The sequence below is a fragment of the Opisthocomus hoazin genome, chromosome Z, assembly GCF_030867145.1.
Source record: "Opisthocomus hoazin isolate bOpiHoa1 chromosome Z, bOpiHoa1.hap1, whole genome shotgun sequence".
NCBI lineage: Eukaryota > Metazoa > Chordata > Aves > Opisthocomiformes > Opisthocomidae > Opisthocomus > Opisthocomus hoazin.
This window is the reverse complement of record NC_134454.1, coordinates 41,131,950-41,155,723: the sequence shown is the minus strand read 5'-3', so window position 1 is coordinate 41,155,723 and position 23,774 is coordinate 41,131,950. Positions and strand designations below refer to the sequence as shown.

Genomic DNA, 23,774 nt, shown 5'->3' with positions numbered 1-23,774 from the left:
TGAATTATGTTCTTCATGATTACTCAAGCAAACAGCTTATCCAAGCTATCAGAAACATCTTCGTGTCTTCTAACACTGATGCAGTTACATCACAAATGAATGAACAAGCAAGCCTCATTTCAGATCCCTTATTTTCTTGATAATTGAGAAGTGTAGACTTCACAAATACGGAAAAAGTAACGACTTACTTAAAAAGAGGCTCACATAAGCATCTGATAACCTGAAATCATTCCATTTCTTGGTAGGTGAATTATATCCCAAGACAGCCTTCCTGTTAGTAAAGGAGGAATGATACCAATTGTCACTGTCTCCGAGCAGTAAGTCAGTGTCCTGGAGAGCCAGAACACTTCTGAAGTGGAAGGGATAAGGGAGAACAGGAATTGTATTTAGAGATTTGATAAAACATGGTGGCCTTCGTTCATCTTTCATTAGGGACAAAATGGACTTGAATCCATTTTCTAGTTGATTGTAAAACTTCTTTTTTATTTTCAAGTAGATACACATAATGTATGGAGATTAGTTTCTACAGTGCAACAAGAGAACGGGTTCAAGACTTAGGTAACGCATTAAGATTAAAAAGGGAGTCAATTTTTTGAACTGCCTTTTGAAGTCCCCAAAAATTTCAACAGCTATTTAACTGAGTACTGAACATTTACTTTTTCTTAAGCACTTCAAAAATCTCCCTTTTCCAGTTAAGGTTTGAAAAATATGATAGCACCCAAAACCATCACAGAACACACTTATGTTCTACCTCACTGCTTTTAAGTACAAAAAAAAAAAAAAGCAGTTGGGGAAGAAGAGCATAGGAAAGCTTCTTAGTCGTTTCTTGTTTAATTAAGTGAGGTTTTGTTTGGGGTTTTTTTGTATAGAGCAATGAGACCAGGCATCTAGTCATAAAAAAACCTCATCTAAATACCTCTTAAGTAAGAGGAATATGGCTTGCCTTATGATTTGAGTCTTTGGCTGTTGTAACAGCAATAATAAATAGGCTGCAAGAACGCAAATCTGCAGGCTGAAAGAGCCAACACTAAGATTAGATATCCCTATCACTGAGCTCAAGCATCAACACGTTGGGCCAGACTGGATGAACTAATATGAACACCACAAACATAAACGGATGCCTTACTGATTTAAACTTTCCTTATCTTCTGCTACCAAGGGCCCACAAAACTAACTTCCACTGAAGCTTCTGGTATTACTTTCTCCTGTTAATAATGCTTTGGATGGCACAAAAAGAGACAGCACCCACCCCTGTGAAGTATGAACTATTGGAAAGAAGTATTTCCTATACCCTTTTGTTGTTGTTGTTGTTTACATGTTTTATCTACAGGAGACTTTTGAGTGAAAGACTATTTCCTTCAAAACTCTTATGGGTACTCCAATCACTTGAAAACCGAAGGTCTAGCACTCTGGACAAAAGAAAAACAGCACTCATTTAAGAACAGTTGTATTCCACACATTAGACTTACATGCTCATTAACACAAATGGAGCCAACTGTAAATCCTGAGGGAGGTAAGATTTAAGCTGATTTAAAAAAAACCACCACCTTTTGGTTTTTTAATACCTCACAGCTATGAATTTTTTTTTTCTCCAGATGGACAAATTCTTGGTATTCTTTGTGATTGATAGAATTTGTTCATAATTTCTGGTCATTTTTGGACCAGAAAATCCCACACTTTTCCAAGGATTTTCAAAAACATTTTTGACCACTTATGAAGATGTTCATTACCACTACAACCAACTGAACTATAAAATAATTTTTATACAGAATGAAGTAAAAGCTGAAGGCAACATCTCATCTTTCATCTTGAAACTGGGGTATTTTAAGAGTGTGTTACACTACTATACAGTATCATAATTTTTTTTTCCTTTTAGGGATATTATTTGAAATCCATTTACCTGTACCAAAAGTCGCAATGTAATAGCTGCAGTACAGCACATTTTCATTTCATTATTTAAAGCTCATCAGCTAAGAAAGAGCATGCATACATCACAGTATGAATTTTTAGCAATTGCTTAAAAAAAAAAAGAAATTCACTGTGCATAAAATAAGGAGCAAGTGTTGCATGATACAGAAATAAGCAAGTATATGCTTGCAGGTTGTTTTTCTAAGCGGAATTCAGAAAGCAAATGCTTTACTTTAAAAAAAGTAGTTTTTACTCATTCTGTTGGATCATTCTTTGTATTTCTAAGAACACTGCAGGCTAGCCACTGGAAAAAAATTCAGTATTTAAGACAAACAAAAGTACAACCATCTAAGTGGTCTGAAACACATACCACTAATGCAAATTTCCTTTTTGCATTCTAAAAATTCTTAAATAAATTAACAAATTCATTAAAAATCTAACTGTCATTTGGTATTTCAGATCACCGACTATATTCAGTTTCAAATTTCTCATAAATTTCTAGTTAACACTCTTTTACATGGTTTTTGCATGGAAAATATTTATCTTCAGTCTCATTTTACTTGTAAGGCAAAAGGAACATTTATGGTATTTCCCAAGAATACTGGAATATTTCAGACAAGGAAAATGCTTCTTTTTTTGCCAAGATCTAACACATGCAATGATATTCCAAAGACCTGTTGCCCATGTCACCTCCATTCCATCTTCCCAGGAGGAGCTAAAAGGTAGATCTCTTTCAATTTCCCAGAAAACTAAAATGCAAGTCAGAGTTACTGTGTTTTATTGAAGGTTGTGTGCACGCATGAAGCATCGATACCCAAACACCCTACAAAAAATGCAAGTCTTCATTAAGAGATGCAAAATTATGAAGTTCTCGTCTTACAAAAGCATTATCCTTGACTGCAGGCATCAACAAATATTAGCACTGCTGAAGCCCAGAACAGACTAGAATGACAGAGATATGACAAAGAAACACTGATTTTGAATCACTCCTCAAATCATTTTAGTAAGTGTAAAGCCCTGCACAGATTTCTGTAATCCTTTGGGAAATTATGAAAGCCAACTAGAACAGCAGTCTGCTGAAAGTCTACACTGCTGGACATTTTGACTTCAAATATAAAAGAAATTGCATTTTGCAAGGTTACAAATCCTGAAGTTTTCAACATTATATTCTGCTTCCTCACAGGCGACAGCCTTTGTGGCCAAGATGACAAATGTAATGAATCCGCACTCAACAGCAGCAACTGCAATTAGGTTTCATAAGCTGCAATTTGACTACTATACGTACACAAGACTGTAAATTCCTTGTTGTATTTACGCACCATTTAATGAGTAGCGATTCACTGAAAAGCTCAAAGCAAGCATACACTAAACTCTCAGACTTCTGAAGACATTACATACATTGTGGGCATGTCAAGAAACAGTGAATGGAAATCTCTTAAAAAGTTAGACAAGCACAAAGAAATACTCAGTGGCACCCACAAACTTTGTTGACATTTCCTGTTCTGACCATCTAAGCCTTCTTCAACCAAGCCAAAATAACTCCATCATTCCCAGTTCAAACACTTCAAGTCAAACTTCTAATCTGTTTTAACAGTTGACCAAGAATAAGACAGTAACAGTGAAAAGACAAAGATTTAATGTAGAATAGAAAGGCCATACATACACATAATGGGGTACTCAGTATTCCAAACTACCATAAGAAAACAAGCCCAACCCTGCAGTCTCTAATTCTAAGCTGGAATTCAAGGCAAATATTCTCAGACTGATACCAAAGTTTCTACTAGTAACAGTATCACAGGCAATTCTGTATCAAAAAGGAGAAGTTTGGCACAGCTGTGGTGGGTCCTTACACAAGCTGGAAGGAGGAAACCGTATCCTTTTATCTATTCTGAGGTCAAACCATTTCTGGAGATAAAGTCTAAAAATGAAGACTTTTCACTCTTGTTCCTGATTTGATGGTGAAACTGACTAGCAGATACATAGCACTGTTGCATCTGGTCTGAAGCGGAAAGTTTCTAGTCTGAAGCACTACTAATGCAAGTTCAGTTTTTGCAAGGAGATAATGCAAGAGTTCTAAGGGTTTGTTTTATCTTTACAATTGCCTAAGCAAAACTTGGACAAACACTAAAATACTCTTCTGCTTAGATGCTCTGTTACTTTAAGTCAGACACTTATAAAATCTGTAATTGTCGAACAGTATGTTTTCTATGAGGTCATGAACAATGGTTTGTAGAGAACAAGCGAATACTAAAAATTAATTCTGATGATCTAAGAACAGAAATACATGGGTAAGACTAACAGTAGGACTGCACATCCTATGGATAAATTTTAGGTACACATCCTCATTATGAAGGCATATGTTTCTCAAAACCTCTGGCGTGTTCGGGAAAACTTATTACAGTAAGAGCTGACAGTTTATCATTTCTCCCTACCAAAGTACAACTACAACAGACAAGACTGAGAAATAATATTCGTGTTAAAACTTTTTAATTGCTTGGAAAGTTAGGACAATTAGCAGAGAAAAATAACTTGCCTCTACAGTCAAGCATTATTATATTTCTGATTTTCTGCATCTGAAACCCAAACTGACAACTTTAAGTCTACAAAGTGCACTTGTAAGAGACTCAAATTTTGGAAGTAGTTGTGCATTTAATTTACTCTCGTAGCATGCAATAATGGAATACATCAAATGAAATGATGGATATCTAAGTGTTAAAGCAAAACTCAAATTTTTCCTTAAGAACCCTCTAGATTACAGAGAACTGACAATGTCTATATAGACTTAAGTTACAAACCAGTTTTCTGAGACAGTTTTGAAGAGAAACTATATGGTAAATCTGATTCTGAAAAGATCTACTATAATCAACAATAGAGTTATTTTTCATATGCTAATTGCCTTCGAAAACAAAGCACATGCACAATTTTAAGACAGTGTAAATTCTCAAATGCTAACCCAGTTTATCAAAATCATTTGCTGCAACTTTAAAAAAAAGAAACATGTCCAGAAAGCATAAAATGTCAGGCAGCTCTAGAAAGCACTTAAATCATTATGCTTTGTCTGATCTTTACTGTGAAAGAGGCAATAAACCAATAGTTATTCATACAAACTAATTCCTAGTAGAAGTCAGGATTTTTACAACACTACCAGGAACTATTTTTGGTTCCTGTTTTTCAGTTTGTGTCTAGAAGAAAAACTGTATTTAAGATAAATTTTATATCCAAAGTTATTATATGCTCAAGTCAACCAAAGCAACGAGCAGAAAGAGAAATCACATAATTTTACTGTCCAGCACTGTATGTAGTACTATAATCTCTTAAAACAAGTTTTAAACTTGGAGATCAACATCCATATTCATATAAAGTGCTAAAGGATTGGGGAGGGGGGAACAAGGAGAAGACAACATGCAGGACACATAGTGGTATATTAAAATTCTTAACACTAAAAATTCTAGGCTTTTATTCTCCATTTTAGAGGGAAAATATTTCGCAAAAAAATAAAAATAAACTTTAGAAAAAAAGTCTAGTCATGCGTAACAAAATAGGAAGCTATACAAAGTCTAAATCATACTAGACTTGGATCGTGGAAGAACGTGCCACAGCTGACAGGAACAAGCATAACGTTACTTCTCTGTGTTCGTTTCTCCGTGTCAGAAGAAAAAATAAGAGATGACAGTAAAGGCACAAAAACACAGCTGATTTTATTCCAACTCCTCTGCTATTCCCCCCCTCTTTTTTTTTTATTTTAAAGTGACAGAGAAAGACGTTTCTTCAAAATTCTTTCCCCAAAATTTACTCTAGATAAACAAGCATTTAAAAAAATAGACCTACAGTATCCTAGAATTACTTAGGTTAGCAGGGACCCGATCTAACCCCTTGCTCAGAACAGGGCTGACTTAGGTGATAGCCAAGTTTGTTCAAGTTTTGTGTAACTCCAAAGATGAAGACTCCACAACCCCTCTAGGCCCCTTATCCAGCAGCTGATTATGCCTACAAAATAGTATCTAAATAGGTCCTTCTTCCTTAAATTTTCCATTTCAGCTTTATGATTCTTCCAGCAACAATTTTACTAATTCTGCAATCAGACAGCCAACATTCATTTTTTTAAAAAACATGCAGTACACAAGTATTTAGTACACATTTCAGAAAACATTTCTATGCAAAAACAGCTATCATTTTAAAGCAGTAGTAGCAGCAGCATTAACACATCTCACTGTACAGTTACCAACACCTAGGAAACTTAGAATTGCCAACAATAGCCAGTTATGCCTTCCAACAATTCTGATATGGCAAATATATTTACCTTAACAATATCATAATGAGAAATACTTAGTCAATAAATATAACATAAATAATACTTTATTCAGAGAAAATGGATCAGATCTAGAATAAGAATTTTTGATTAAAGATCTCTACTCTGAAAATACTTTTCTAAATGTCTGACAAAGTCTGTATCCAAACAGACTACATCTCCAGTTTTCCTCAAATGCAAGGTTAAAATATTTTTCTATCAACATATCTAATATCATAATAATGATCTTACAAAAATTACATAGCTTAAGTTACATTTATATGTATTTTCAGATGTGATGTACAAAGTCACCATAGTTCAAGTAAATTTATCTTTACAAAATCTCCCTTTTAAAAGATTAGATAATCTGTAGGACTGTTGTTCTTGGTTTTACGGAAGTCTAAATTACAAAAGCATAAATCTGTACCAAAAAGAAAAGCATTACAGAATTCATTCTGGACCTCAGAATAATTTATAATCATCTGAATTTAAAACTTGAAGGTTGTTTGCTTTTCTAAACAATTCTCAGGCTAAATTGGGTATCAACAAGACATCTTTTCTTTGTGTCGTCTAGAATGAACACTTAGAAATCCACATGCATAATAATGCTTATATTCAAAAAGCAAAACAAGCAGCTCTCCAACAAAGATACGAAACACTTCTGATCCTTTCAAACCATGGTCGAAGATGGTTTATAATTAACACTGATTTCAAATGAAGTGTAATATGAATACAACAACAACGCCAATTTTCTTTTTTAAAAAAGCCCAATTCAACTGCTGCTTTAGTTACAAAACTTTGCTTTAAATTTTGATGTCATGGCTTTCAAACAGAAGTTTTTCTGTCTTTCTACATATGCAAAAAAAATTTAAATATCACACATAGCAAACTGTATGTCAAGGCCTAGTACTAAATCTAGGATCTTGCCTGAAGATTTGGTAGGACTATGAGTACTGAAGGCGGTAAGCGATTTGGAAAACCCCACACATTCCATGGAGAACACTACTACCTGATGTGGGCTAGGCATTGGGAAGTGCCTACCTGCCAAAGAGAGAAAACATACTGTATTTGTAACATGGGAATACATTCCTATTATCAGAGAATTGGAAAGTTTTAAAATGAACATTAAAACTAGGACGTAATAGTACCAAAAATTCTCTTGTTAATATTAACTTAATGACCTCACATTACAGAAGGTGTGCTACTTGGAAACCTTATTTCAATAACATTCCCTTCTGCTTCCTACTCTTTTCTATACAATATTTAAGCTAGTAATTTTAGATCCTTTTTTTTCTTTGCATATCTAAAAACTTCGAGAGTTCTTACTGGATATGAACTATTTCAAGCAATTAATCTTAGAATTTCAGCAGTCACATCATTTTCTTAAAAATCTCAGAAGACAAACATAAGTAAAACAATAGAACCAACCAGCTTTTGTCTTCAATTGCAGTTGTCCTCTGCTGGATGTATGAGCTCCTCCTCCAAAGACAGCAGACCACATTTTGTTGTTAAGTGGATGAGCCATAATTCTATATAACTCATTGCTAGAATGTGTTGCCAGGCCATGGATGAACAGACTCAGATAGACCGCAGTTAAAATTTCACAAAGTAAAACTGTGAGACCTGGCTGGGCTTCCTCACCAGCAGAATTCAAGAGACAGATTAGAGCTGTTATGCCTGTGGGGGGGGGGGGGGGGGGGGGGTGGGGGCGGGTAGAAAAAGAAAAGGATAAAGAAAAAGCATGTATGTGTTTGAAAATATTCTGAATTACCATGGATATTTTGACTGGCAACTTACATTATTTAGTACCTTACACTGCAGAGAAATTCTAAGTTTTAGACGACATTAAAAAATGCAGAGGAAGTGGCATGCTATTTATCTTTAACAGCTTCATGTTTTGGACCAACAGTTAAGGAAATACATAGCAACTATTCAAGAATAAGAGGAAAAAAAACACAAAAAAGAACTCAAATATTTTGATATATCTTAAATAAAACACTGGCAGCTTTACTTCAAATCCCTGGTACCAAAACTCTACGATACAACATTTAGTTACCTTATTTAAATGAATCTTTCTTCCCCCATGTCTCAAGCTCACTATTTTCTGGCTCCTCAATTCTTTCAGCAAAGGGTTAGCTCTTTGTTCTCTACTTCTAATCCAGTGTCTCACAGTATATTCAATACACAGAATCCAAATCTTGTAACTTAAAATACTAATCTGCACATTGACTTTCTGTGTTCCTTGTTTCACCAGTGAGGTTTATAGCTCCAGCATAACATTGTAAGTTGAAATGCTATATTCTCATTTTACAGTGATAAAACTAACCAAAAATCATGGACATCAACTTGAACTGTGCATTGTCTGACAAGCGTTCTTTCACCCAAGTACTAAACATCTTGCAGTGTTTTTATGCTTCCACAAAAAGTTATAGAGTTTCAAATGCCGCTTCAGCTGTGTCACTTTGTGCACATAAGAGAAAATACACATAGCAGTGGCCAAAGAATTCTGCTTTATGTCATACTCTCCCATTTGCACATAAGGCATGTGAAGCTATCAAAAAAACAAAACCACTTCAAGGTGATGTTACCTGTAAGCACAACTGGTAATAATCCCTTGTCTCGTTCATTAGAAATTAAACTCTGCAACTAATGCAATAAGGAGAAAACATCTGACCAGATGCAACAATCTGATTTCTCTCTAAAATCTGTATATTTAGTGAAAGAATGTTTTGTGGGAAAGAAAAAAACAGTATAGCAAACACAGACTGCTTCTGGTTCTCCAAAAGATTTTTTTTTAAATGTGAAATTTTCTTATTGAAAAAACAAATCCCTTAATATCAAAGCATATTTCTTGGTTACGCTTATATTAAAGTTAGTGCTGTAAACTGAAGCTCATACAGACATATATTATGTAACTCATACTCCCTCTAATGTGACCAGTGTGGACAGATGCCAGCACACGCGAAGAACTACCTGAAGCTCTACATGGATTTTAAAGCTACAGAAAAACATAGCTCATCATAAACTTCTCATTGTCCATAGTTTCAAGTTAGTTCATAAGTTGTACATAAGCTACAATCATTCAGAGATGGAGCACAAACCAAGATAGCCTTTCAAGTCCTTTTCAAGAGTAACCAAGTAGAATAATGGTGAGACTGATCTGTTGCCTGCAGAGGGAGCAAGTAGAGCACAGGACAATGCTTCACCCTACTTTCCATTTACTTGCCCTTTACTAGAGACCCCACTAAAATTTTTAGCAAGAGTAAGCAATATACATCAACCTGACAGTGAATAATCAAAATTACTAGCTTACAGTTTCTGAAAAATGAAAATAAGAGTTTATTGTAAGAACTTATTTTTACCACGCAGCTGTTACAATACTACTTGAAACTCCAGAGCATAGCTATGTGCTCTTACAGTGGATCCAGACAATAAGTTTTCCTTAAGAGGAAAGAAACAATTCAACTCTACATACCTGGCCACTGAGCAGGTGATGTATTGGGAGTCACTGTTTCTTCTAAAGTTGGTCTTACAGAATGGCGCTGAGTTAATAGCTCTGTCTGATACACTGTTCCAGTGAACTGATTTGCTTGAAAAGAGCTGTGAAACAGAGAAGTGGGATTTTGTATTTATTAATAAAAAGTTACGCTTAGAACTACAAGCGATAACCCTTTCTAGATGTAGGCAGGTGTGCGCACTGCCTTCTAGCGCACTATCTATTATACCATCACCACACCGAGACAGTGCGTTGAACATACTCTAAAAAGTACTTTTCATAGACCTTTACCTGTAGCTGTGGCCATCACAAAGACACTGGTAGATGCAAGCAGAGAGCGACGCTGCTAAGGTATGCATCACATATATCTGTAAGACAAAGTTTTATAGAACATATTACACTCAAGATGAAGAGTGTTTAGTATCACAGTCTTTCAAGCATACAGATTTGTAACAATGAAACAAGCACTGAACATGGAATGTACAAGTACTCATGGCAAAAATCACTTTCAAAGCCACTGTCTCTTCAGAATTCATTTCAGATAAATCAATTCACTTTGCAATGAAAGGAATGTGGAGGCACTTGCTCACCCCACCAACCCATAACTACAGATAAGCTGCCATGTTTTCAACTAAGAAACAGCAACATATTAAACCTCTATACAAACAATCATAAGTGATTATGATTTTATGATTACGATTTTAGAAAAGCAAAATTGCAGCTCTTCAAGAAGTTAGTCAACAGGCCCCCCTGGGAAATGGTCCTCAGGGACAAGGGAGCAGAAAAGAGCTGGCAGATCTTTAAGGATGCTTCCCATAGAGCACAGGAACTCTCAGACTCCCAAGTGTAAAAATCACACAAGGAAGGCAAGAGACCAACATGGCCAAGTCAAGACCTGCTGGTCAAACTAAAGAGGGAATTGCACAGGCAGTAGAAGCAGGGACCAGTATCCCGGGAAGAGTATAGGGACGCTGCCCAGTTGTGTAGGGAGGGGGTCAGAAAGGCCAAAGAGTGGCTGGAGCTTAATTTGGCAAGGGATGCAAAGAACATGAAGAAGCGCTTCTATGGGTATGCCAGCCAGAAAAGGAACATCAAAGAAAGCATACACCCCATGATGAGCAAGACTGGCAAACTGGTAACAACAGACAAGGAGGAAGGCTGAGGTACTCAACAACTTTCTTGCCTCAGCCTTCACTGGCAACCTCTCTCCTCACCCCTCCCCAGCGGATGGACTGCAAGATGGGGACCAGGGCAGGTAAAGCCCCTCCCACTGTAAAAAACGACCAGGTTCAGGGCCACCTGCGGAACCTGAATATACATAAGTCTATAGGACAGAGGCATGAGGAAATTGGCCGATATCGCTGCAAAGCCACTCTCCACGATATTTGAAAGGTCATGGCAGTCAGGTGAAGTCCCTGGTGACTGTAGAAAGGGAAACATTGTGCCCATTTTTAAAAAGCGTAGAAAGGAGGACCCTGGGAACTACCGACCTGTCAGCCTCACCTCTGCGCCTGGGAATATCATGGAACAGATCCTCCTAGAAGCTCTGCTAAGGCATATGGAGGAGAGGAAGGTGATATGAGACAGCCAGCATGGCTTCACCAAGGACAACTCCTGCCAGACCAGCCTAGTGACTTTCTATGATGGGGTGACTACATCAGTGGACAAGGGATGAGCTACAGATATCATCTGTCTGGACTTCTTTAAGGCCTTTGACACAGTCCCCCACAACATCTTTCTCTCTAAATTGGAGAGATTGGTATTTGATGGGTGAGCTGTTTGGTGGATGCAGAATTGGTTGGATGGTCACATCCAGCAGGTAGTGGTCAACAGCTCAACGTCTACGTGAAGACTGGTAAAAAGAGGTGTCCCTCGGGGGTCCGTATTTGGATCAGTACTGTTGATACAGTATCTTCATCAATGTCATACACAGCGGGATTGAGTGCATCCTCAGAAGTTTGCAGACAACGCCAAGCTGAGACCTGTGGTTGACAAACTTGAGGGACAGGATGCCTTCCAGAGGGACCTGGACAAGCTTGAGAAGTGGGCCTGTTTGAACCTCATGAAGCTGCACATGGGTTGGGGCAACCCCTGGTGTCAATACAGGCTGGAGGATGAAGGGATTGAGGGCAGCCCTGAGGAGAAGCACTTGGGGGTACTGGTGGATGATCAGAGAAATGGAGCACCTTTGCTATGACCAAAGGCTGAGAGAGTTGCGGCTGTTCAGCCTGTAGAAGAGAAGGCTGTGGAAAGACCTTATAGCAGCCTTTTAGTACTTCAAGGGAGCCTATAGGGAAGATGGGGACAGTCTTTTTGGCAAGGCCTGTAGTGACAGGACAAAAGGTAATGGTTTTAAACTAAAAGAGAGTAGATTTAGACAGGATATAAGGAAGCAGTTTTTTTAACAATGAGGGTGGTGAAATACTGAAATGGATTGCCCACAGAGATGGTAGATGCCCCATCCCTGGAAACATTCAAGGTCAGGTTGGACAGGGCTCTGACCAACCTGATCTAGCTGAAGATATCCCTGCTCACTGCAGGGGGGTTGGACTAGATGATCTTTAAAGTTGCCTTTCAACCCAAACTACTCTATGATTCTATGATTATACCCTAAGACAGTAAAAATATGCTGGCTCAGAATAGAAAGGCTTTGCTTCAGAATGAAAATTCTAATGTAGCTTATTTTTTTGATCAATTCTTGTGCAGCTCAGACACAATTTACTCAGTATCACACTGATGACTTTATCATAGCTTTTCTTAACGTACAAAACACATGTGAACAGCTGGAAACTGTTGATCAAAAAGGTCTAGTTAAAAAAACAAGTTTATCTTACTACTTTGTCTGCTCTTTCTGAAATGAAGCACAGACTAGGAACTAAGCATCTCTTGCATGTTTTCTAGAAATCCCTAGTAAAAGTAAACACAATTTGGGACGTAATACATACAAAATGTCTGGACAGATTTAACCTAACACTTAAAGTTTGGTTTCCAGTCCAAGGCTAAATACATAAGAAATCTTGCAGAAATGTAACTTTAAAAAATGTACTGTATTTTACTGTATGAACATATATGCTATTTCAGAAGAAAATCTGCATTCACTGCACTTTGTTGACAACCAGTTTTTATACTTCAAAACTTAATTTTACTTAGGTCTAGGACTGAAATGCAGAGTTTAACATTAATATACAGAACTAATGCTTGTGTTGTCATGAAGACAAACATGACACTGACAGCACAGTACAACATGTTTTTCCATAATGGGTATTATGTTCGACGAATATCCAGTCTTGAGAGAGGTGAATCTACTTCAGCTTGTTGAACCAGATGCTCAGCACCTCAGCAATAAGCAATAATCAGTGGATATTATTTTAGCACAAGAAAAGTACTATAGAAAATATTTATGTCCCACAAATTTATTACTTGTCACAGGTAGGCACATCAGGAAGTATTCATGTTGTCAAACCCAAACAGCTATAAAAAATATACACACCTTATTGTTCTGAGTATCTGGATGAGGTGGCGAATCAAAGTTTATTATGGCATGTAATATATCATGAGTTAAGTTACCAAGATGTAGCAACGGATTAGCCACCACTGTTTTGGCACTAGCTGTGCAAGCAAACAGGAGAGGTATGCAGCTTTGTTCTGGTAGAGGGCTGGAAGGTATCTGCATTGACTGCTCCTAAAAAAAAGCAAGAGACACACACATAAAGTAATAGTACAGCTTCCTAAAGGGAACACAAGAACTTCTGAAAGAGGGGAAGTGATTCTAAACAAGAAAAAACCGGCAACCCAAGGAAAACATAGCATATTAGAAACAGTGTTACTTTTATTATAAAACAGGTACATGCCATACTAGGAAAACTTCAACAGTAACATGAAACACACTAAAAAAGAAAAATCTACAACAAAACTGAAATGGAGAAAAGAGAAACTAAACTCCCCTACATACCTGCTGAGACTCCTGCAACAGCAGAATTAATTCCATTCTGACAGATGCCAAACCTCCACCATGAGAGCCATGAAGTATACAGTAACTAAGAAACATTCTTAGGAGAGACTGATATTTCAGAAGCCATTGACGTCTTTTCTGAAAGTCTTCTTTCCGCAGCATATTTTTTTGCTGGTCAGCTAAGTCTTCAATGTTTTCATGTAATGTAGCTTCCTCTGGCATCACAGTAATTCCTGACTGTATCTCTTCAACACTATAATCACAGGTCTTTTGAAGAGCTACCACTTCTCTTTCAAGCCACTGATAAAGCTGATACCTCAACTTCCCACCATCTACTTCGTAACCAGTGGACAGCGTACGAAGCTCTACTGTAAGAATTTTAAGGCATGCTCTAAACTTCAGCTGTGCTGAAATTATATCTTCTGATGGACTCAGAATATCTTTGTCATCAACTACACTAAAAGATTCTGTGTAGCTAGAACTTGTTTCATATGATTTTTCAGTTTTCTTCAGAGGTTTTAGGTCTTTCATTACCAGGGAAGAATCTTCACTCTCATCACTTTCATCACTGTCTGACTGCAGTTTCAAGTGTTCATCTTGGAACACCACACTTGGCTGGCTCCAGTCAAAGGAAAGAGTTGAACTTGAATGTTTTCCTGATGAACAATCTGAAGATGAACCTAGACCATTCAATACTGGTTGTGACCAATCAACACTGGAAGACTGGTCTTTTATTTCCAACTCTTTAAGCGGAGAAGATGGTGAGAACTCTTTACTAGTATTCATTAAACTAGGGGATCTACAGAATGACTTTGACCTCTTGACAACTTTAGGCATCTTTGATAACACTTCTAAGGCCAACATTGGACAACCAGCTTTTAGATGAGCATACGCAGTGGTGAAAAACAGCCGTCTTTCACCTAGGTTGATTTTGTCAGCTAAGTCATTTTCTACTGTTAGGCAAACGTGTGTGGAAGATGTATCAGAAGAGCCAAAATGACGTCTCAACAAGAGAGGATGCGTTCTTAAGTAATTATAGAAGTTAAACACTGCAGGGTTACAACTCGATGAGCCATCTCCATCACCTGAAATGATATTGCATCATGAGGAAAATCTACCACCCTGTATGAAATAAGCAATCTGCAAAGTTCTAAGTTCATCAGGAGGCTATTAGGTCTTAACATTCATCCTATTGTTTACTACATTGCACCCCCCTTTTCACCTTCCTTTGCAGCTGTATCATTTGTATACCTTGAGAGGGAGGATATTGCCAAACTTAATCACTACTAAAAAGAGAAGCTTCAGTATGCGAGCAGGTAAGACCTTTAATTTAAAACAGCTGCCTTTTCTTTTCCTTGCAGTCAGGACAGTTCTAGTGCAGTCAGGCAAGACCATATTCCTGTTCAGTTTAGACTTCTGAAGTCTACATCACTAAATGACAATATGATGTTACATCTTACTAAAGACTTTTACTTAAAAAAAGTTATTTTAAAATTTTGGATTAGTAATTTTTGTTTTCTACCTCTTAACAAAAATGCAACTTATAATAAAACTAAGAAATCCACAACATTTATACATATTGACATCACTATTACCTATAAATACATGAATCGTACAGCAGGGCAGCAGCTACATCTTTTATTTTCATGTCCAAAACCACAATACGAAAAACCTTGGACAAGATACGAGCATCAGCACAGGATGATTCACACAGTTTTCAAAGAGCCCAGGTTCGCCAAGATGGACCATTACTATTTCCTCTATCAGGAGTTATGGTACAACTAACTACAGGTAATAGGAACAGGTACACGAGTGACCAACTTTTAAGTAAGAAAATAAAACAAATCCCACAAACTAGCCACTGAACTCACTAAAGAAAAATGAGTAACATTTAAAAATTATTTTACACAGAATGATGTGACCAAGACGGAAACAACTGAACTTTATATGCCTCATTTGCTCAAAATTTTACTGGGGCATGTAACTTCTACTGAAATCAGTTTAGAAAATAAAATACACAGCTCTGGTAATTCAAGTCTTCATTTATCCCCAACAAGTTCCCCTCAGTAGCCAGGACAGAAACCAGCTAGCATGCTAACTACCAGGGACTAGAACATTGAACTTCCTTGAGAACATTAACTTCAGGAAATAATACAACTGATCCTTAGAAAGCCTATAAAGCTAGCACGTGAACAGGGATAAGAATCACTTTGAGACTTACAAGCTATTTCAGGCACCACGTGGGCCGCCTTCTATCATAATAAATATCACAATCTTTTCTATGGTAGTTTATCATTGGGGTCAACCATTCTTCCCAAGGACTAAGAGATACAAAATACTATGTCTTCCAGTCTCTGCTATGTAACTGTGCACTCAGAAATTTTTTTCCTAGGTTGTGACGGAGTCAGATTAACTAATGAAGTTAATTTGTCTCTTCATCTTTAACATGCCACCGGAAAAACAGCTGCATCACTGCAGAGTCATTCTCATTATCTTGATATTCACATACTTACAGCATAAATTAAATATCCATTCATGGGATGCAGTATAACAACAACAACAGTCACCACATTTACTATAAAAAACACATATTGCTACAGCAAGCTATTTACCAGCAACAGTGAGTAACTGTGCTGTACCTGGTCTTGTTTCCAGACTACACTTTAACAAACTTCTACTTAAATGAACAAATAGTTAAAAGCAATCTAACAGGCAAAATATGCATATTCTTACCTCCACCTTCAACAGAATGTTTAATCAAAGTGTCAAGTGCCTTGCTATAATCTTCCAAAATCCAGTAAGCCATACTTCGCAGAAAAGGGTCACAGTGCATGTTTCCTGAGGTGTCTTTTCCAGGAAACATATTTCCCAAAATTCTCTTCTGTAGTACAGATTTATAAGTAGCAGATACTTCAAACTCTGACTCATAAAGTCTTGATATTACAAGAGCCAACTGAATGTCATTCAGTTTTTCAAGGCAGACCTAATTGAAAATAAATATATTCACAAGACCAAACATTGTAATTTCTGCTGGTTAAAATGATTACAAGACAGGAAGTGACACTAATCCAGTCAGACTGAGGTAAGTAAGTCTACCAATTCCATAAAAAATTAGCTGGAACTACGCAGAATAGCTGTAGCCAACTATTATATGCAAGATCTGATTTGCAATTTCTTCAATTCAAGTCTGACATGACAATAAATCTTTGAAATCAATTGGCTTCAATAAATTGTCAGTGTGCATACGCCAGCTCTCGAAGCTGGACGTTTTGGTTATGAAGCTTTACAGAACAAATCCTTCAATATCAAAGAGATGAACTTCCTCCCAACTTTTCAATTCAAACAGACTCAGGAAATAATAATTTTTGTGAAAGGATTCCAGGAGCCAACCCACATCATTGCTAAAAGGCCTTCACTTTCAGATCTGGAACCTCCTAATGAAAAACTATGTTGTCTTCATATACGACAAGGCAGACAATCCGAAAATGAGTTAATCGTAGGTAGGCCTCAATATTACAACAAACCAGGAATCTTCAGGGTCATACGAATGCAAAACACAAGTCACATTCAATGTATTTGTAAGTTTGGGACAATATAACAGTCAAACTTTTTTGTTTTTTTTTTTTTTGTTACCTCCACTGCATCTTTTAAGTGTCCTGCCAACAAGAAGAATGCTGCAGAATGCTCAAAACGCTGTTTCCCAAGCAAAGAAAATGCATTCTTTAATGCTGCTTTGCGCCATCTGTCCTCAGTAAAGTTATTTCCAAAAAACTGTGTCATTTTAGTATCTTTTTGGGACCTGCATATTGAACATAATTGATAAAATTATTATATATTTTACTGGATGCATTATGGCTCTTAATTTCCTCAGATGCCAGCAGAATTTTACACAGATCTTTTCATTAGGAAATGCAAAGGCTCTCAGCAGACTGGGAGCATAAAAGGCTTCATATTTAAAAATAACAAAAACTTCAGTAAATATGAAAGCTCATGGTATTTTTAGTTAACTTTATACAAATACAGAAAAGTTAATTTTTCCCAGGTGAGCTTTTAAGAGTGACAATGCAAACTACCTTTTAAAAAGTTGAATGTTATATTATGAAATGCCAGTTTGAAAGACAGACTAAATTTAGTCCCCTGAACTAAATTTACAAAAACAAACACTTTTCTAAAAGATAGCCATGTTCATTCCACACTATACAGTGAATTTGAGACTAAAACTTGAAGCATCTACCTTCAGAAACAGCAACTAAATAACCTCAGTAAATAGCATACACTTAAAAACTACCCATACAATGCAGTGACTAATTCAGAAAATGAACTTAAGCTTTCAATGGTAATATTTGTGCTTTTTTTGGATTACCATTACGTTCAACTTTTTTCCCACAGTTATCCCAGACAGTATGAAACTCCATAAGAGTTGCATCTTTCCTACCTGTATAATCCCCAGATCACAGCCTTCTTTTTCATTGCGAGGTAAAAAATGGCCGCATCAAGTGGATCATTATTTCGCTGAAAGGCTGCTTTAGCCACCTGTGAAGACAGTCAACAGCAACAAACCAACCAAAATTTAAACGAATCTTAAACAGGATTCTTGCTGGTTCTGGTATCCCCCACCCCACAGTGCTTGGAAGTTCTTTTTAATATAGGAACCCTCCTCTCACTATGAGTCTGCCATCAGAACACATGAAGACACTACAGCTTCAATCCCTTGTCTTTTTTTGACATAATTCAGCTAATGCTTTTCGAGTTCTAGAAGCTTTTTGGCAGATCAAATGGGAGTGCCTATATCTGAAATCACTTCCTGAAATCATAACAACATTAATTTATTAGTTGCTCTGGTAGTCAAAGGATAGATGGAGTCCTGAAGAACAGGCTGGGACCAGTTACAACTGGAGAAAAGTTGTTTACAGGAGATTACTTTTGGAGGTTGGAAAGGAAAAAGAGATAAGTGGCAGCAAGAACAGTCCAAGACCCATGTAGGGTAACCTTAAATGCAGGCCCAGAATACTTGGAATTTTTTAAATGCAAGGCAGGTAAGTTTCATAAAGTGATGATTAATTGCTGAAGATTAAAAGTAGAAACATGCATTTTATCACTTTGTCCTTGGCAGTCAAAGTATCTTGTGCATGTCATTTTCTAGCTCAACACACTTGGCTTTTCCAAGAGCTTAAAACAAGTGATAATAAGGTTAAGTTTATGGCGGCATCGGTGATGATGAAAATACATACTTAAAAAAAAGCCAATCCATTAGAAGGTTTTGTTATCATAGAAATGTATTCACTTTCAAGATAGAGGTACAATGTCTCAGTTGACCCCACTTCCAACAGGTTTCTCAGAAGAACCTTTTTCCATAACTTATTTCCTAATTTTACTACAAAAAACAACTATATGCTCATTCAGTATCTTGAGCATCCACAACAAGCACTGTACAGTGCCACCTTCAAAATGGAATATCTAAAAGCCCCAAATGTACTTTGCACTGGAATTTGAAACCTAAAGCAATAAAAAAACCAAACACAAAAGTTCATATTCATACGATGAACTACATGCAAAAAAAAACACAGCATGAAACATTCATAAACACCGAACATAGCTAAAAATTCAAAGCCACATAAACAGAAAGTAAACATCAGAGGATAGTTGTTTGAAAAAAGTTTGGTAATTTTGTTTCAGAATCTTACGTTTACCTTTTCTATGCATTTCCGCAGGCTATGGATATTTCGAACCCACCATCCTATACCCATAGCTCTGAGTTCTGACCATGTTGGATCTCCTTTCTGCACTGCAGGGAGCATGCTCAGTAATTCTTCTTCCGCTACCGAATGAAACGCCCAGGCAAAATGACTAGTAGATAAGCCTACATAATCAGCCATTAAAAAGAAAGAGAGATATTCATTAATAAAATTATCCAGAATCTGAAGTCAATGGGTTGAGAAAGGGAGAAGGGAAGAAGGCTAAGCTTTTTATTTTGGTTTTCTAAGTGCACTGCTGATGAGGCAACAGAAATTTAAGAATATTTTTAAGCACTGCATATCAAATACTAAAAAAAGCTTATACAGACAAAAACATTTTTTCACCTGCAAACTCTTTCTGTAAGTTTGCAAAGAACAGAGTTACTGACTGAAGCTCAAAATATACTTATACTGGGTGGTGTTAAGTTTTTCCACGATACAAAGTGCAACACACTGATTGAACTTCTAAAATTTTTGAAAGGTAGGTTCACTATTTTGACTTGGATTAGAAAATGGGAAGTTCCAGACAATCACAGTACAAAACAGGTTTGAGGACAGAGGTATAAAACCACACTGAAAGAAAAAAAAATCATGAGGAAGACAGCAATTATTAAGCAGCAGCATAGCTGGCTATGGATAACCGCAACTCTAGTGAGGGCTAGGAGATGATGCTTTGCACAGAGGTGCACTCCACTGCACCTCTGCAGATGCCTCAGAGGGATTTCTTACTCTCATCAATTACTGAGCTCAGCAGAAGGAGAAGTGTTTCAACTAAAAGTATTCCATCAGAGAGCTAACTCAGAGGTATTCTGCTGCGGTGGTCCTCGCAAATGTCAATCTCTAATGCAGCTGAGGGGTGACAAACCATGAGACTGGAAATGCCATCAACTGTCAGGACAACTAATGGAAGGGTAAAGAAGCAGTCATAGCCAGTCGTTTAGATTTGATTAGGCCTAACCAAATCCGTCTCACTCTGTGATCTGAAATATCACACTGGAACTACTTCAAACTACACCAAAGAAAACTATTTGAAATAGTCCATTAGATCATTATAGTAAGCATATGAGAAAACATATAAAGTCTGAGTAGACTGAAAGAGATCTTTTTCCAAATATGTATTAAAAAACTAAGTAAATACATGCTTTATTTTCTACTGCATTATTCCTGCAGAAGGTTATTAGAACACCATGGTACCAGAAGTACAGAAAAAACTTTCTTTTGGGGAAATAAAAAAAAATTAACAGTAAAAAATTGTTATCAAAAAAAAAAAAAAAAAAAATCACTTCAGTTCCAAGATCTCTACCTAAACTAAAAGAGGCATTTTCTGCTCTGGCATACATTTATATTGAACAACTTTTTTTAAACAAACAAACAAACAAAAAAACCCCAAAACACTCGGATTCTGCAGAGGCATGTCAGCAACACAACAGTAATACGTACACCTACATCACTAAGATACACCCCACCTAAGGAAACACATCAGTTACCTTGGTGAAGCAGTTGAGCTCGATGTACAGGGGGAAGTGAAGTTGTTAGAAATGTGTGAAGACGAACAGCCAATAAAAATTTTAAACCACACTCATCAAGAGTTTCTCCACCTAGAATTAAACATTTTCATATACACTTTAGAGAAACTACAAGAAGTAGCTATTGGATTTGTTAATAGAAGAAACACTTTACAATTCTGTGACTACTAATGCTTTAGATTCATAAATATAATAGCTTAATTCATATTTCATCCCTTCAAGGAAAGGGAAAGAGGAAAATTTCCAATACAAAGAGTTTTGAAGTTATTTGTTCTTAATGCAAGAAACAGAAAAAATATTATAATATTAAAAAACGCATAAACTTATTTCTTAATTCCTCTATACAGTGCAACATTGGCAATTAAAAAAAGTGGTCTCTTCAGAAGTGAAAGAATTGTGGCATGTGGACTGACAGACTAACACTGGCATTGACAGCAATACAAAATTTGATTTTATGGAAGTCTTAAATCTTGAAACTTTAGTTAAATGGTAAGTACTGTGATGGCACAGTAAGTAATACAGGCTGTACTATGACATGCTTTCATAAGCCAGAAAAATATTCCAGAATAGGAAAAACTCCCAAAAAAGGTTGTGAAGCACAGCAGTACTTACAACTTGGAAGACACAGCTTACCCTGATTTCTGTCTCTGCTTTCTCCAATGTCAGTACTGGTAGTAGCAATTGTATCTGCCAAGGCCATCAATGACATTTGCTCCATCCTAGTCAGACCTGGCAAGCTTGAATGAAGCAAGTGACGAGAAAGAACTTGAGCATGCTCTGGTCCAAAGTAAGTTGGGCTGTACTGAGAAAGATCGATGACTTTTGGCTTCGAACCATCTTCATCTGCATCAAACGTAACAAGTTCATCTGTACTTATACCAGTATTTTGAAAGAGATCGTCATAATTGTCACTGGGCATATCTTTTTTATTTAGACTATTCTGATTATTAGACTTCTCTGAAAAGGAATGAGATGAATCATCATCCGCAGCAAGCAGAGCATACAAAGGCAATGGTGGAACAGAGTCTATTTCGATATAGTCTGTAGTCTCAGTTTTGCTGAATGTTTTGGGATCTCTTGCAGTACTTCCACTAGCACTGATGGTCAGAGATCTGAGCCTCTTATCATGATTAGGTTCAGATTCATTTATAGCAACAACTTCTCCAGCAATGCACTTCACCAGATGGGACAGAATGGCTTTTGCTCTACGTACTTTACCTAGATCCATGAGTTCCAACAGTTGATATGGATGGTACTGAGGTAAAGTGGGAGATAATGTATGAGCTGCTTCAAAAAGACCAGAATCTTCCACTTCCATAGACAGATCACAGGCAGATCTTTTCCCACTAAGTTTCTGTGCAAGGCTGGTCATAGATCTGGTCAAGGTTCGCTTTGGTGGATGCAGACCCGAGGCAGCTGACTGGCTTTGTTTCATAAAGCTAGCTATACACGGTGTACCTCCAGTGTATGAATCTGTGCTAACTAGTTCCTGCCTGGAAGGAGATTGCCACTGGGAATAAACATGCATTTCACAATCCATTCCAACTACAAGAATGCCATCACGCACCCAAGACAAGGAGACTGGAAAAGGAGGTGAGCCCTCTACAGATGAAACCAAGTCAACACAACGCAGCAGAACAAACCTTGAAAGGGTTGTAGCCTTCGTACTGCCACTATAGGAGACTGCTACCATCTCCTTGCCGTTTTGTTCTTGCATTTTCCCAGACAGCTGACCAAACATATAAAGTTTTGATCCAATTCCTACTGTTAGAATATGTGAACCATCTTCCCTAGACATCCAATCTAAGTGTACCAAGTGCTTAGCGCTGGGCATAATATTCCCACCATGAGACAGAGGAATGTCTTGTCGGTTATATGCCACTAAATTACTATCAATACTAACACCGGAATCTAACATGGTGCCTATCTCATCTAAATGAAGAGTCTGTTCTAGAATCCAAGAAGAACCCCCTGTAGATTCACATTCAAAAATACTAACATGCATTATAAAATCTTGAGAAAGATGACTATTTTTAGATGTTACCTGCTTGTATGCTACTGCTAATCTGTTTGTGTGTGCACAGCTAACTTCATTTGGCCTTCCTGGAACATTAATAGCACTACTACTAAGAAGTCCATCTTCAATCAGTAATGGCCATTCTTCCCATACATATGTAACATCACCATGTGTGCTGTATTCTGGCATGGAAGAAGCTGATGGTTCAGTGGTAACTCTGCATCTCCAGAACCGAACTTTTCCATCAGAGCATGAAGTAGCCAGCAGGTATGGTGCACGACAAACAGGATATATGGAAGAACTACTCAGATGTCCTAAAATTATACAAAATACACTTTTACTGGGGGAAATATTAAAAAGAAAGTGAAAAAGTAAAAGGCATTTTTATTCAGTTACAATTTTATCACTCTGATACAAAATAAAATTAGCACTTCCTACCAAAGAGGATTCTTTGCAGGGCCTCACAAAGGAGACATGACAAAAATACTTTGAAACTATTTTACCCTTTGTTTCCATTTCATGCTCTACAGAGGAGTCAAATAATATAATTTAAACGTATTAATATCTATAACCTTTCCCATCAAACAAACATTTCCCAATCAGAAATCTAAAAATGTTTCTAAAATATTTTTGGAAAGACTACTGATGGGAGCCTTAAAATATAACTACAGATCCCACAAAAAAATTAATGAATGGCTGCAAACCCAAATTTATATTTCTATAATGCCTTTTAGTGCAAGAATCTGGAACTCAATAAATATTATAACTTAAATAAAAGCTTTATTTTAGTATGAGTTCCAGGATCAAGATATAAAGTCAGGGGAGCAAGTTTTAGCAAACCTTGTCTTTCAA

General features: G+C 37.0%; 1 protein-coding gene across 10 annotated transcripts in view; it reads right to left on the bottom strand.

Annotated features, from left to right (window-relative positions):
• The window catches only part of DMXL1 (Dmx like 1), an 82,952-nt gene that overhangs the window by 20,546 nt on the left and 38,632 nt on the right, over positions 1 to 23,774 (bottom strand). For 6 of the 10 annotated variants that reach the window (XM_075411792.1, XM_075411795.1, XM_075411796.1 and 3 more), the window contains exons 18-29: positions 21,539 to 23,236; positions 20,867 to 20,977; positions 19,335 to 19,504; positions 18,080 to 18,177; positions 17,278 to 17,443; positions 16,378 to 16,627; positions 13,645 to 14,729; positions 13,183 to 13,374; positions 9,984 to 10,060; positions 9,672 to 9,796; positions 7,625 to 7,873; positions 7,124 to 7,237 (exon numbers count right to left, since the gene is read on the bottom strand). In XM_075411792.1, the coding sequence (XP_075267907.1) occupies positions 7,124 to 7,237; positions 7,625 to 7,873; positions 9,672 to 9,796; positions 9,984 to 10,060; positions 13,183 to 13,374; positions 13,645 to 14,729; positions 16,378 to 16,627; positions 17,278 to 17,443; positions 18,080 to 18,177; positions 19,335 to 19,504; positions 20,867 to 20,977; positions 21,539 to 23,236 (4,335 nt within the window). The remainder of the gene's footprint in view (positions 1 to 7,123; positions 7,238 to 7,624; positions 7,874 to 9,671; positions 9,797 to 9,983; positions 10,061 to 13,182; positions 13,375 to 13,644; positions 14,730 to 16,377; positions 16,628 to 17,277; positions 17,444 to 18,079; positions 18,178 to 19,334; positions 19,505 to 20,866; positions 20,978 to 21,538; positions 23,237 to 23,774) is intronic. The other 4 variants (XM_075411797.1, XM_075411798.1, XM_075411799.1 and 1 more) reach the window with 2 other exon arrangements.